Source organism: Brienomyrus brachyistius, chromosome 21 (genome assembly GCF_023856365.1).
Source record: "Brienomyrus brachyistius isolate T26 chromosome 21, BBRACH_0.4, whole genome shotgun sequence".
In the NCBI taxonomy this organism is placed as follows: Eukaryota; Metazoa; Chordata; class Actinopteri; order Osteoglossiformes; family Mormyridae; genus Brienomyrus; species Brienomyrus brachyistius.
In genome coordinates this window covers 17,198,494-17,212,127 of record NC_064553.1, presented here as the reverse complement: position 1 = coordinate 17,212,127, position 13,634 = coordinate 17,198,494, and the positions used below count along the sequence as shown (strand labels likewise).

Sequence of the window (13,634 nt, the reverse complement as noted above, 5' to 3'; positions counted from 1 at the left end):
GTCTGAATTCCTTAATTATGGTAAAATGGGAATGTAAACAAGTCTTATACCATTATTAAATGCATATGTACTGGTATCACATAAAAATCGTATCTCAAACCCTCTTTTATACCCATTGGGACTCTTTCTAAATCTTGGGTCAGACATTTAGGATAAAGCTTTTTGCTTTAAAAATGTTGCCGACCTCTGATCTATACTTATGACTAAGTAATCGTATCTTATACCATTATTATAATCAGTTCTACTAACATGGGTCTCTATTTTTAGACCTTCTGTTTTTACTTGTTCTGAAACAATAGTTTTTGTTTTCACAGCAAATTCTTAATATGTTTTAGTTAAACGTTTCAGGATTCAAAGACTTGATCAGACTGTTATGTTAGGATCTAAATTGGGATGCAATCAAAGATGTATTTATGAGAGGTGAATGTCCGCAGATTAAAGAAAATTTTTCCGGTTGATTTGGACAGAATAAAGTCACATGTTATATCAACTGCATACCTCAGTTAACATACCATGAGATCTGGTAGCTTCTAGATGCATTCTACTGAGATTGCATGCAAGGAATGCATGGATTTATTCGCAATGTCTCATGTGGCATTGACATACATGTACATTAAGTGGCACAGTTTCATATGTTCTCTGAGTGCTCGTACATGCAGCATGGCGCTGTTTTGTTTGTGGGTATTCCATTCGTTATGGCTTGTTGCGTTTAAGATGCCCAGTGGAATGTCACAGTGGACCCTGAACCACCCATTGTTCTGTTAGGAACCAACAGCTGACTCTTGGACAATGAATACACTGTTGAAATGTAGCGGGGGGGGGAGGTGGCAGTGTTCCCCAGTACAGACTCGCTCTCCCATCGACTGTCTGCGTGACTCAAGTGGATTACCCTGAAGAGGCCATCATTCCAGCTGACCTGACAGAGACGGGATTCAGGCAAGAAAGCACGGCTTCTGGAGGCGAGTGGCAGATGACAGCTTTTTGCTAAACAGCCTACATTCTGTTGTAGGAATTACACAGTGGGCACCTGCAGGCTGTGTTTCTGTACTCTTTCATTTTGATTTGAAGTATTAAGCAGGCGACAAGGGGCGGCATGGTGGTGCAGTGGTTAGCACTGTTGCCTCAGACCTCTGGGACCTGGGTTTGAGTCTCCGCCTGGGTTACATGTGTGTGGAGTTTGCATGTTCTCCCCATGTCGTCGTGGGGTTTCCTCCGGGTACTCCGGTTTCCCCCCGCAGTCCAAAGACATGCTGAGGCTAATTGGAGTTGCTAAATTGCCCGTAGGTGTGCGTGTGAGAGTGAATGGTGTGTGAGTGTGCCCTGCAATGGGCTGGCCCCCCATCCTGGGTTGTTCTCTGCCTCGTGCCCATTACTTCCGGGATAGGCTCCGGACCCCCCGCGACCCAGTAGGATAATGGATGGATGGATGGAAGTAGGCGACAAGACAGCAAAATGCCAGCACTGAAGACTATTTAATGGTCTTTGTAGACACATCATTGTATAAAATAAAGATGAAGCTGGGGGTGAAGATGCTGTCTCATTACCACCCCCCTTACTTATAACATGCTAAGTATCCCCTACTTGTTTAATCCCCAGTTAGGAATGCGTGCAACCTGTAAAGATTCAGGAACCAGGCTGATTGATGTTGCTCAGACTCCCTTTGACCTGTCAGTGTGGAAGTGTCCTTCAGATGAGGTTGGCCATGCTGGAGGTGGTCGCCTGCTGTCTTTCTCTCATTTGGCCAGAGATGGTGAAGACCCGGGGAGCCCTGCCCTGTAGCCTCTGCCTGGACATCTGCCTCCTCAGGAGTGAGGCTGCTAAGTAGTATCCAGCTACAGCCAGCACAGTGACCCCCCCCAAGACCAGCAGTACCACCCCAGACAGGAACATATCGTTGTGGTGCAGCTGGGCGTGGCTGAACCCGCTAGCCAGGGCCAGGTGGAGCAACACCAGGCCACAGATGAGAAGTGCCAGACCAGTGAGCAGCACCACCAGGACATCTGACAGGCCGCCGCTTTTCAGGAGCTCGATCCGACGCCAACTTCGCACACAGTTCATGTCCTGTACAGCACTGCTTAGCAGCTGCTTCAGGAGCACGGCCAGGGATAGCAGGCAGAGTGCTGTCCCTGCACCCAGGCGCCACTCCCCAGCTGGGCTGGTAGTGCTGGACAGCAGGCCCACCCCACCCAAACCACAGCCCAGAATCAGGCCCACCGACAGGCAGTAGCACAGCAATGACTTGCGGGGCTCTCTGAACCACCAGAGCTCCACCTGGTCCTCTAGGATGTTCCTCTGGATATGGGCGGGGTGGGACCGGCGCCATGGGCGCCGCAGAGCTCGTGGTAGAGCCTCCATCTCCGGCATGGTTTCCTGTGGGTCCACAGCCACCTGCTGGTTGAGAGCAAGTGGCTGAAAACCCTTCAATCTCAAAAGTTTTTTCCATCCTACCATTAGTCTTGTGCATTAATGACCAAGGTCTAAGTTATTTTGCTGCTGTTTTGCCTCAATTTTTTAGCAATTAAGTAGTTCTTAACCTATGTCCTTCACCAGAACTGACAGTGACAGTAACTAGTCAAGCCTCCTTTCACTCACAAGTTAGTCAGCAGTCCAAAGAGAGCTGGATAACCTGCATACTCCGCAAATCACCGCAGGGATCAGGATTTGTATTCACAAAGCATCTTAAGGCTATAAGTAGCTCTTAATTTGCCTATTTAGGAGAAACTCCTAAAAATACTGGCCATGTCAGTCCCATATGTAGGACTCCAATATTTTTTTTTTACTATGAGCAATTCACAAAGCTCCTTAGCGCTAAGAGTAGCACCTAAGTCTGGGAGGAGTAAAATGTACTTCAGAGGACTCCTGAATTTAATTGAATTGTTCAAAATACAGTACGGCTGTTTCAAACACTTTTCATATTACTGAACTGTGAATAATTAAAATACACTATAATACAGTACTGTACATAAAATATACCTTATTGTAGTTTCACTGCTGCATCTAGTTGGCTCAGTTTGGGCAGTTTATGATAAGCTTTGATGAGTCTATATTTGTCATTGAGAGAAAATTACTTTCTTTTAGCCTCAGGTAACTGGCTAGAAGAACACAGGTTACCGCAAGGCAAGGTAGGACAATCAAAGTAAAGTAAAAATAAATAAATGTAGTTTTAATTATTTACATATGTTGTCATGTTTTAAAAGACCAAAAATGAACACTATAAGTGGACTACTTGTTTACTATAAGCAAATTATTTAAACAGTATTTGTACAGGGACGATTCTTTCCCAAGCTTTTTGATCCATATAAGCAGCTGGTCACTATAATAAGGATCACTACAAGCAGTTTCCACTGTGTTTGTATTTATGGGATGCTACACGTACATTTTCACCAGCACATATTGGCCCCTCATCAACCAATCCCTGTGCATATTGCAGGCAAGCTCATGCATGAGAATGACGTCAGCCATAGCTGTCTTACCCTTAGATTAGGAGTTGGCTCTTTTCCTAACTAAAAGTTGTTCTCAGCCACTTTGTGAATAGGTTTTAGGGGAAAACTCTTATTGTGATTTAGGAATACTCTTAGTGGCAAGAAAATATGCTTTGTGAACACAAGCCCAGAGTTCTGGCATGTGTTGGTGCACTGAGAAAAAACATGTACAAAGAGAATGATGATTTAGTCAGTTACTTGAATTTTATTGCTTAGGAGCGATAACTAAGATTTCTTGTGGTTTGCTATTCTGAAATCCTACTGAGGATCCCAAATGTTCTTCAAAGAAATGATTAAACACAGGTTCTCTAAAATGGACTCTTGACCCAATGATATTGTATTCAGGTCAAACAACTACTGACAAGTGTTTAAAAGCAACAGAAGACATGAGTTTCCTTTATCGAGGCGTTTCAATATTTCAATACAGTGGTACCTCAGTACTCAAACTCATTAGAACTCTAATTTCTTAAAAGTCGAACCAACCAGTTAAAAAAAATGACCTAGAACGCGATCTGAATCTCAGAAGTCGAACCGTGAACGCCGACCTAAGATAACTTGTATGTGCAGCACGTCTCTCAGCGGAAAAAAAGGGTAACGCTTAGTCTCAGCCTCGCATTCGCTGTGATAGCATCGTTTGTTGGTGCTTTTTTTAATTGAAAATATTAGGTAATATGCTGTATTTTATATCATTTTGGTAGCCATTGTTCACCAAAAAGTTACGCAATAGTTGTACAATTTTTTTTTCAACTTTACACATTGTTTGGATACATTTGTTTTCTTACTTTACAAATAGCTGTTTTGATAAATGTGCTTAGATGTGTTTAGTATATACTCTTCTTGTTTTATCCTGTTCATTTTGTTTTAAATGCTAAAAAAACATATTTAAGTGCCAGAAACCAATTAATTGGTTTTCCATTATTTCTTATGGGGAGAATTTGATCAGAACTCGAGTTCGAACCCGAGTTCTGAACGGATTAAGTTTGAGTTCTGAGGTACCACTCTACCTCCAAAAAATTTGCTGTTATGTAATTTTTGCAGTAAAATACCACACACCCTCTAGTTTTATTTAATTGTGTGTTTAGGGGCAACCTGTTGGTTTCAATTTGCCTGGTTTTGCAGATAAACATTATTCATTCACATTTCTGTCTGAGTTACTGGCATATTTGATAGTCCAGCTGAGAATGTTTATCTGTTTTGTTAAAATATTCTTTTTCAACTTTCCTGCTTACATTAATTCCCATCCCATCCATTATAAGGTCACACTGAACCTGAAGCTAATTCCAGAAAACAGAGTGTAAGGAAATATTCTAATCAGTGCCAGTCTGTCACAGGGCACACAAACTATAGGTAATTTCAGAGGTGGAGATTTCAGGTCCAAAGAGTACAAATCCAGACCAAGATTTTGTTTCAACCAATGAGTACCATGTGACTATGATTCTTTATACACAATTGGTTGGTTGAAACAAAATCTTGGTCTGGATTTGCACTCTCTGGACCTGAATTCTCCACCTCTGGGTAATTTAGAATCACCAATTTAGCAATTTGACTAAACACAGGTTTTTATACTGTGGAAGGAAATTTATTACAGGACAACACAGAAGGAACAGGACATTTTCACCAGGGGTGTAAAGTAACCATCTACAAAAGCTCTCTTTCCTGTAAAGAGGTATTTATTTATTTATTTATTTATTTTTAGAATTTGAATATTATTACGTAGTTTAAAGCTGGTGAAATTAATGTAACAACTACTGATTTCGTTAGTTCATGTTCTCCACTTCTTCTGCCTCCATCAACAGCTGTCACAGCAGGTTGGTTGACTAAACAGTTAATAGCTACTAATAATCACGGAGCTTACAGTGGCTACAGAACTAGTGCATCTGTGGTCGCACCTGCAAGAGCTTTTCAAAGTCAAGGCCAAGAAGCAATATTGTGTCACCATGTCATATCGTCACAGCCTTCCTCAGACTGTTGGGATTTTTACATTCATGAATTTTGTCTATAGTTTTAATACATGGAAGTACATTTTAGTTATATATTGTGACTTCATCACATCATTTCAACCAGTTAGCTGAGCTACAAACATACACTCAGCAAACTTCTCAGTCCAGGATAACGTTTAAGATGATCATCTTTTGACACTAAGATACAAAGACCCCTATAATACTAAGTACCCAAATTTTACAAACTAAAAAGGAAATTCAAAATGTGGGTTGAATGTTTTTGGCCCATGGAGTTATGTTGCAGGAAACCCGCATTAATGCAGTGTTGCCAAATCTCATGCATCTGACGTGACACTCGCCCTTTCAGACTCTTTTATTCATGCAAAAAATCTTATAGCAGATCTATATTATTCCATTATAAACCTAAAATTAGATACATCAAAAGCATTAGGGCAGTTTGCAAACCCTACAGACTATTTTTCCAGGTGACAAAACTGTAACATACAGTACATGTAAATGTGTGTGCATTTGTATGTAGACCTGTCTTGAATTGAAAATCTCACTCCAGCCAGCTGATCAAAGTCGGCAGCCCTATTAATGTAAATGTGAGAACATACCACATTTTTGTGCCTGAGATTAACAACCATTCTCAGTTTATGGACATACTGGTGCACATTTCTTATTATTTATACTGTAATATAATATGTGCCTCAAGCCCACACTGAAAAGCTTTAGCAACTTTGAGTTTGTTTATTGAAATATATATTTTGAATGGCCTAAGCACATAAAATACGCTAGTGAATCACGGTGAGCTGATTAATGGTTCATTCTTATTTTATGCATTATATTTTATATTTGAAAGGCCTTTGTAATAATTACAGTGTTATAAGAGAGCAAAACACAACTGAACAATATTCACTACTCTGAGTTCTTTTTAAACAAGCTACACTTTTACTCTTCCTTACTAATACTTCAGTGGAAGAGGTTGTTTTTACTCATTTTTTTGGAAGTAACAGTACTTTTATTGAGCAGGGTACTCTTTCCACTTTCGATTTTCACAGGCAGGACTGGAGTTGTGAGGCAACAATGGTACATAAACTCCCACCAGAACAGTTAAATAGTAAAGTCAAATAAATGACCCAATGTCAAATATAGCAAGCACACCAAACAGGAAACAATCTACAAAATTTCAAAAATCAAACAATACTAAATTTACAAAATAAATGTACTAAGAAGACAAAGGAGTTATACATGCACATTGCAAAAAATGGGCAATTCTCACCTGACCAAGCAAACTCCTCTCACTCTACTTAAATATGGCGTCCGTCACTTCTCCAAGCTGCAGGATACATCAGGTCACCAAAACTGGTGACCATCTATGCCTACTTTCACAGAGTTTCCAGTAAACTGTGCAGACTAAGCGTTTAGCTCCACCTGCGATGGAGACCGGGAATCTTTCTCAAGCCATAAAAGACATCAGCAGGAAGAGGAAGGCCAGCGAAATGATACAGTAGGGAATCCCAGAGTGACAGCAGAAGATTTGGATGTCAGCATTCAGCACTCACTCCTTTCCCCTGTCATTCTTCTCCAATGCTGTCTCTGCAGTCCTTGCCAGTGGTGGTCAAAAAGGTGATGAGGGTGGTTTATCAATGATATTATTGCTCCTTGCTAGTGCACGTGGATGGTTTGGGGGCAATCCCCCCAACAAAGGCAGATCACCCCAGGCTCTGATTCACCAAAGACTATTCATGAAGAAGCTCTCCTCCTTGGTGAAAAGATGGAAGAGAAGGAGGGTACAGAGGACTGCTGAGACCTCCCTGCACATTGTAGGGGACTGCAGACAGACGTCTGTAAACAAAGAAAACCCCATCAGCCCCCTTGAAAGGACTAAGGGACCATTGAGAATAACTCTGATGTCACTCAGCAGATAAGGGTCGTTTGTAATTTACTACGTGGCGTAATGCACATGACCTAAGCTTGCCTGGTGCTTCAACACAATAGACTTTTTCAACCGCCTTTGTTATTGCTAATTTTATATTTAGATTTCTGTTTAAAGGAACTGATCCTGACAAATAAAAATAGAGTTCAATACAATATAATTTCTCTGGTGATCTTGGCTTTATTTGTGCTGTGCTGTTCTATGTATGTACTTTTGGATTGAAAAGACAGTCCATTTGCTTTGGGAAACTCTTACTTTGGGCTGCTTGACAGATTGTTTTCTCTGTGCTTTAGCTGATAAACTTACTGATATTTTACGCCTCCCTGTAAAGATTTTATTATATTTTAACTAGAGCTGTCAAAGTTAACAGGAATTCATTATCGATCAATTTTCCAAACTGCTTATCCTACTGGTCCGGAGCCTATCCCGGAAGCAATGGGCACGAGGCAGGGAACAACCCAGGATGGGGGGCCAGGCCATCACAGGGCACACTCACACATGCACACCTAAGGGCAATTTAGCTTAAATAACTAAAGTTTAGATAACTCCAATTGGCCTCAGCATGTTTTTGGACTGTGGGGGGAAACTGGAGTACCTGGAGGAAACCCCACAACGACATGGGGAGAACATGCAAACTCCGCACACATGTGACCCAGGCGGAGACTTAAACCTGCAACAGTGCTAACCACTGCACCGCCATGCCGCCCCCACAAATTGTATGCTTTCCGGAATTTTCTTCAGTGTCCGAGATTGGATGTAGGCTTATTAGGTTTAATGGGATTCCCAATTCTTTCATAAACTTTTTGTAATAGATCGTCATCACCCCTGCCCAGATCTGCGTAAAATTATTTTATTTTCTCCGATTTGCATATTATAGCCATCTGATTTTGGAGTGGCATTTTTGCACTGCTCGGATAAGTTATAATTAAGTATACTTAACTTATCACTACAGGGAAGTGGAGAGTGAAGGGGAGACAACCGCAAAGCCAAATAACGTGGATGAGGGTGAAGACTATCGCTACGGAACTGAACAATATTGTGATATTAGTCACCTTTGCGCTGTTCAAGTGATTAATAACAGAACCCCCCTGGTAAAGCGGGTGATCGCACGGGCAGGCAGATAGGCAGATGGGCAGAAGGCAGGCGATAGTCGGTGGAAACCGGGGATTTATTAAGAAACCGGAAACTAGGAAACATGTGACACCGACTAACATCAATGACGGACAAAACCTAAGCCAAGACATGGACTGAAATAGACAAGACAGGGCAAAATAACAGGGTGCAGCTGGGTACGATCGGGGAAGCACACATGGATAATCAGGGGGGCGTGGCACACACGAGGATCGTGACACCCCCGAAATTGTTTTTCTTTATTTTATGTAAGTACTTGAAATTTTGTTTTTGTGTTAAATGCATATACTGTATATACACCGATACTGCATTAAAAATAGTATCTCAAACCCTCTTTTCTATCCCAATCGGGGAAGCACATGTAAGGCAGGTTTATTCTTGTCACCTGTAAAAAAAAAAAAAAGGTTTCATTTGTATTGAATTAATTTTACTTAATTAATGTTAGAAATAATTAATAAATATAATGTTGTATAAATACAAAATAATTCATTAAAAATTTGCAAATTATAAATAAATAAATGAATGAATGAATGAATGAGTTAACTTTAATGTAGTCTTCCGGAAGTGATCTCGAAGAACTCACGAGACGAAAAAAAAGGAGAAGAGACGTACTCCTAATGCGGTATGACTGAGATTTAGGAACAGAATAAAAGAGTAATATAGGAATCACAGTTTGCTGTAATACCGTAGGTTGGATGTAGAAGGAAAAAAAAGGTTGAAATCTGTGATCGCAAGCCCTAAAAAGGGAAGGGATATTGATTATTTGCAACTTTATGCCGTTACATAAAAGACTCTCAAGCTAAAGCCTATGCAGGAAAATGTGGCTTATGTAACTTTACTGAAGGGATTGGTTTTTTTTCTTCCGTTTTTTTTATTTGCTGAAACTGTTGAGTGTACTTGTGGATGGCTAAATCCTCACACTTGGAACAGAAGTCAAGATGGCGAGCCTCCCAAACTGGAAAAACGACTTGGAGACGGACAGTTAATACGGATCTCTGGATTTTGATACGGTTGGATGACTATTTCCTTTTTCTTCTTTAATCAGGATCTGAATACGTTTTTTTTTTCGGAAAAAAGAAAGACTGGTTTGTTTTATTTTAATTTTCATTATCTAATTGAACTAAACCATTTGTTATTTTTCATTACGTTGGTACATATTTGGACCGAATGTGTTGAAGAGAGTTTATTATATTTAAGGGTTGATAATTATTTAATGTCCGAAAGGGTAAATAGCATTTTTTTTTGTTTTCTTAAATGTTGGGTGTTGACGAACTAAAACCATTTAAGAAGCCAAAATCATCATCTATATGGAATTAAACCTTTTAAATAGTTACCTCATACGCAGTCAAATGGCAGACATAAATTAAACATTTAAAATAATTAGTTTGCCTTTAACGAGGAGAGAATTAATTAGTGTTAGATTAGTAAATGATACTCTGACTGGACTCTATAATTAAAATCCGTTTGGTTAACATTAGTATTTACAGGGGAAAAAACTAGAAATTTAAATTAGGACCCTGGATTCAAACAAAATACAACAAACTAACTAAATAGCTCAAACCATTCCAATTGCTGGTTTTACCCCACTTTAATTTCTGTATGTGACTAAGCTCTAGGATTGTATGCATATTTATTTTGTTTTTTTCCCCCTATAAACTTCAATTCAGTTTCAATTCAAACCGTGTTAATTACTGCTTCCTATTCAGTACCTAGTGTCTGGCCCATGGATTAGTGTGACATTATTAGAAGGCGGATTCAAGCAAAAGAGAGGTTTGTTCAAGCCTTGGTAGGTAGGCGCCACACAGGTGTTACACATACGTGGTCAATCGGGGGGCGTGGCACACACAAGGGCTGGACAATGGGGGCAGGACAGGACCCCCCCCAAAAGGCGTGCACTCCGGGCACCCCCAAGAGGACCGAGGAACGGGTCCGGGGACACAGGACCTGAAAAACAAAAGCAAGACATTAACAGGGCACTGGGAACAAGACAGACACACAGAACAGACACAGAGACAACAAGCCAGACAACCACTGACAAAGAACGGGGAAGGCAAACGGACACAAGGGCACCAAGAACAGGGACGCAGGGGAAACACCAATGGGAGGAACAAAGGGGCCCGGAGTGAACGAAGGCGCAGACACGGGGCACAAAAGCCGAGGGCAAGGATGCAAAAGGCGGGGGGAAACAGACATGGGTCTAGACTTAAAAGAAAGAGCTCTTCCTCATTCATAGACTGCTCAAGAACTTTCAAGATCTTGCTCTCAAACTCATCCCTCTGCCTTATTTTGCCCGGTCTTGAACTATCTGGAGTGGGGGGTGCTGGGGAAGGCCTTGAAGTGCAGCATGCTGTGGTGGATGGGCCAGGCTCCTGAGACACAGCAGGGGTCAGGGATGAAGGCTTCAGTAATGTGGATGCAGTGGCTAGGAGTGACGAGGTAGTCAGGGTGCTGGGAAATACTTCAGCCAGGTACAGATTGACTGTTTCAGCATCAGGGCAGGTGCCGCGTGATGATGCTGGTAAGGGAACTGGGATAGACTGGGGACTAGAGGGTCTGTTCTCTATGGATGGGGGCATGTTGGAGGAGGTGGCCCTCTCCCTGATATGAGGCTCCAGGAAGCTCAAGATGGCAAAATATTTTCTTCTGGTCTGCCCCTGGACTGCTCATCTTTTCTCTTGTGTTCTTTCTCTCCTTAATGTACGTCCGTTTTGCGTTTCTTCAATGTTTGTTTTGTCTCCCTTCTAATAAACCCTCGTTCACTCCATCTCATGGCGTCTGTGCTGCTTCTCCGCCGAAAGGCGTGATACGGTTAATGTACAGCTAAAAATCAGACAGAGGTTTTATATTATATCACAATGTTTTTATTGGTTTGTTTTGTTTAGTTTTTTAGACTGTAAATAAACATTTGATTCCTGATGTCGTATCCAGTGTTCTCTTTTTTTTTTTCCCATCCCACTTTTATTAAGCACAGTTTGGTACCTCATGGCATATGTAAAGTGTATTACGTATTACAGTTCTGATATATAAGATTATTAATAACAGAATTGTACTATTTTATTCCATTTTACTCTTTATTCACACATACACATAAATACGGTGTGTGTGTATAATATATATATTATATATAATTACCATTTTTTGTATATAATATATATAAATACCATTTTTTGTATATATATTATAATTACCATTTTTTGTGGTTAAAGAGCTATATTTTGGCCGGGCCCCGGGGGTGGATTCACCCTGAGTACCTAATGGCTCTGGATGTTGTGGGGCTTTCATGACTGACACCTTCTCAACAGCGCATGGAGGTCAAGGGCAGTATCGCTGGATTGGTGGACCGGGGTGGTGGTCCCCTTATTTAAGAAAGGGAACCGGTGGGTGTGTTCCAACTATAGGGGAATCACACTTCTCAGCCTTCCTAGTCTATTCCGGGGTACTGGAGAGTAAGGTGAGATCGATTAGTGGAATCTTGTATTCAGGAGGAACAATGCGGTTTTCGTCCTGGCCGTGGAACACTGGACCAGCTTTACACCCTTGCGAGGGTACTGGAGGGGGTCTGGGAGTTTGCTTATCCAGTGTACATGTGTTTTGTGGACTTAGAAAAGGCTTATGACCGGGTTCCCTGAGGTGCTCTGTGGGGGGGGCTTCAGGAGTATGGGGTTCGGGGTCCTATTGTGGGCGATTCGGTCCCTGTATAAACGGAGCAGAAGCTTGGACCGCATTGCCGGAAATAAGTCGGACGTGTTCCCTGTGCTTGTTGGGCTCCGCCAGGGCTGCCCTTTGTCATCGGACCTGTTTGTAATATTTATGGACAGGATTTCTAGGTGCAGTCAGGGTGTTGAGGGTGTCCAGTTTGGTGGCATCAGGATCGCCTCGCTGCTTTTTGCGGACGATGTCGTCCTGTTGGCTTCACCTGCTGGGGACCTCCAGCGAGCTCTGGGGCGGTTCGCAGCCGAGTGCGAAGCGGCAGGGATGAGGATTAGCACCTCCAAGTCTGAGACCATGGTTCTCAGCCAGAAATGGGTGGATTGTCCTCTTCAGGTCAGGGAGGAGGTACTGCCTCAAGTGGAGGAATTCGAGTATCTCGGGGTCTTATTCACGAGTGACGAATCGGAGCGGCGTCTGCAGTTTGGCAGGCGCTTAACCAGTTCGGCATGGCTAAGAAAGTAGTGAGCCGGAAAGTAAAGCTCTCGATCTATTAGACCATCTTCGTCCTTACCCTCATCTATGGTCATGAGCTATGGGTAATGACCGAAGGAATGAAATTGTGAATACAGGTGGTCGAAATGAGGTTTCTTCGCAGGGTGTCTGGGCTCTCCCTTAGAGATAAGGTGAGAAGTTCGCATATCCGGGAGAGTCTCAGAGTATAATCGCTGCTTCTCCACGTCGAAAGGAGCCAGTTGAGGTAGTTTGAACACCTGGCGCTGATGCCTCCTGGAGGTTTTCCGTGCATGTCCTACAGGGAGGAGGCCTCGGGGCAGACCCAGGACACGCTGGAGGGATTATATCTCTCGGTTGGCCTGGGAACGCCTCAGCATCAACCCTGAAGGTAGCTGGGCTGGGGAGAGGGAGGTTTGGGTATCTCTCCTGAAGCTGCTACCCCCGCGACCCGAACCCTGGACAAGCGGAAGGTAATGGATGTATGGGTAATTTTTTTTTATATTTTAAGCCTTAAAATATCCCTCCCACATGCATCAAACACATGTAAACTTATTAAAACACTTTGTAAACGCATATGATATGTGGATGTCGGGCAAAGGATAATAATAATAATATGTAATGTATATGTATAAATATATATATACACACACATTGCAGAGAACTGTGATGCGTCAGGGAAAAATCCTCGATATAGCTGGGGGGGGGGGTGCGATAGCTAAACTGTGATATAATGGATGATCACTCTATGTAATACATATATGTATGTACAACAGTGGTTATATAGAATAAGGGGACATACGCACTATGTGTGCGTTAGCGAGTTATGATGCTTGCACGATTATTTTTTTTCCTTGGAATAACAGTGAAAAAAATAAATTAGCAGGGTCTGAACATCAGCGCTCTCGCTACGCTACCACAGCCACGATGCTAATAATTACAAGAATAACAGGTGAGCATTTAGCTTGATTAACTTAATCT

General features: G+C 42.0%; 1 protein-coding gene across 2 annotated transcripts; it reads right to left on the bottom strand.

The window, feature by feature from the left end:
- Position 1: 1 nt before the first annotated feature.
- Positions 2-8,534, bottom strand: tmem125b (transmembrane protein 125b). Of its 2 annotated transcripts, none has more exons than XM_048989868.1 (3): positions 8,414-8,534; positions 6,705-7,270; positions 2-2,391 (listed from the first exon to the last, which is right to left on the bottom strand). In XM_048989868.1, the coding sequence occupies exon 3, from the start codon at positions 2,362-2,364 to the stop codon at positions 1,687-1,689; it is 678 nt and encodes a 225-aa protein (XP_048845825.1). In that variant the 5' UTR covers positions 2,365-2,391; positions 6,705-7,270; positions 8,414-8,534; the 3' UTR covers positions 2-1,686. The 2 variants fall into 2 exon arrangements, with proteins under 2 accessions (XP_048845825.1, XP_048845824.1); XM_048989867.1 differs by having other exon boundaries at positions 2-2,388.
- Between the last annotated feature and the right edge of the window lie 5,100 nt (positions 8,535-13,634).

What these genes read in the sequence shown, in the direction of transcription:
- tmem125b (XM_048989868.1), bottom strand. Translation starts at nt 2,364, where the DNA reads ATGCCGGAGATGGAGGCTCTACCACGAGCTCTGCGGCGCCCATGGCGC.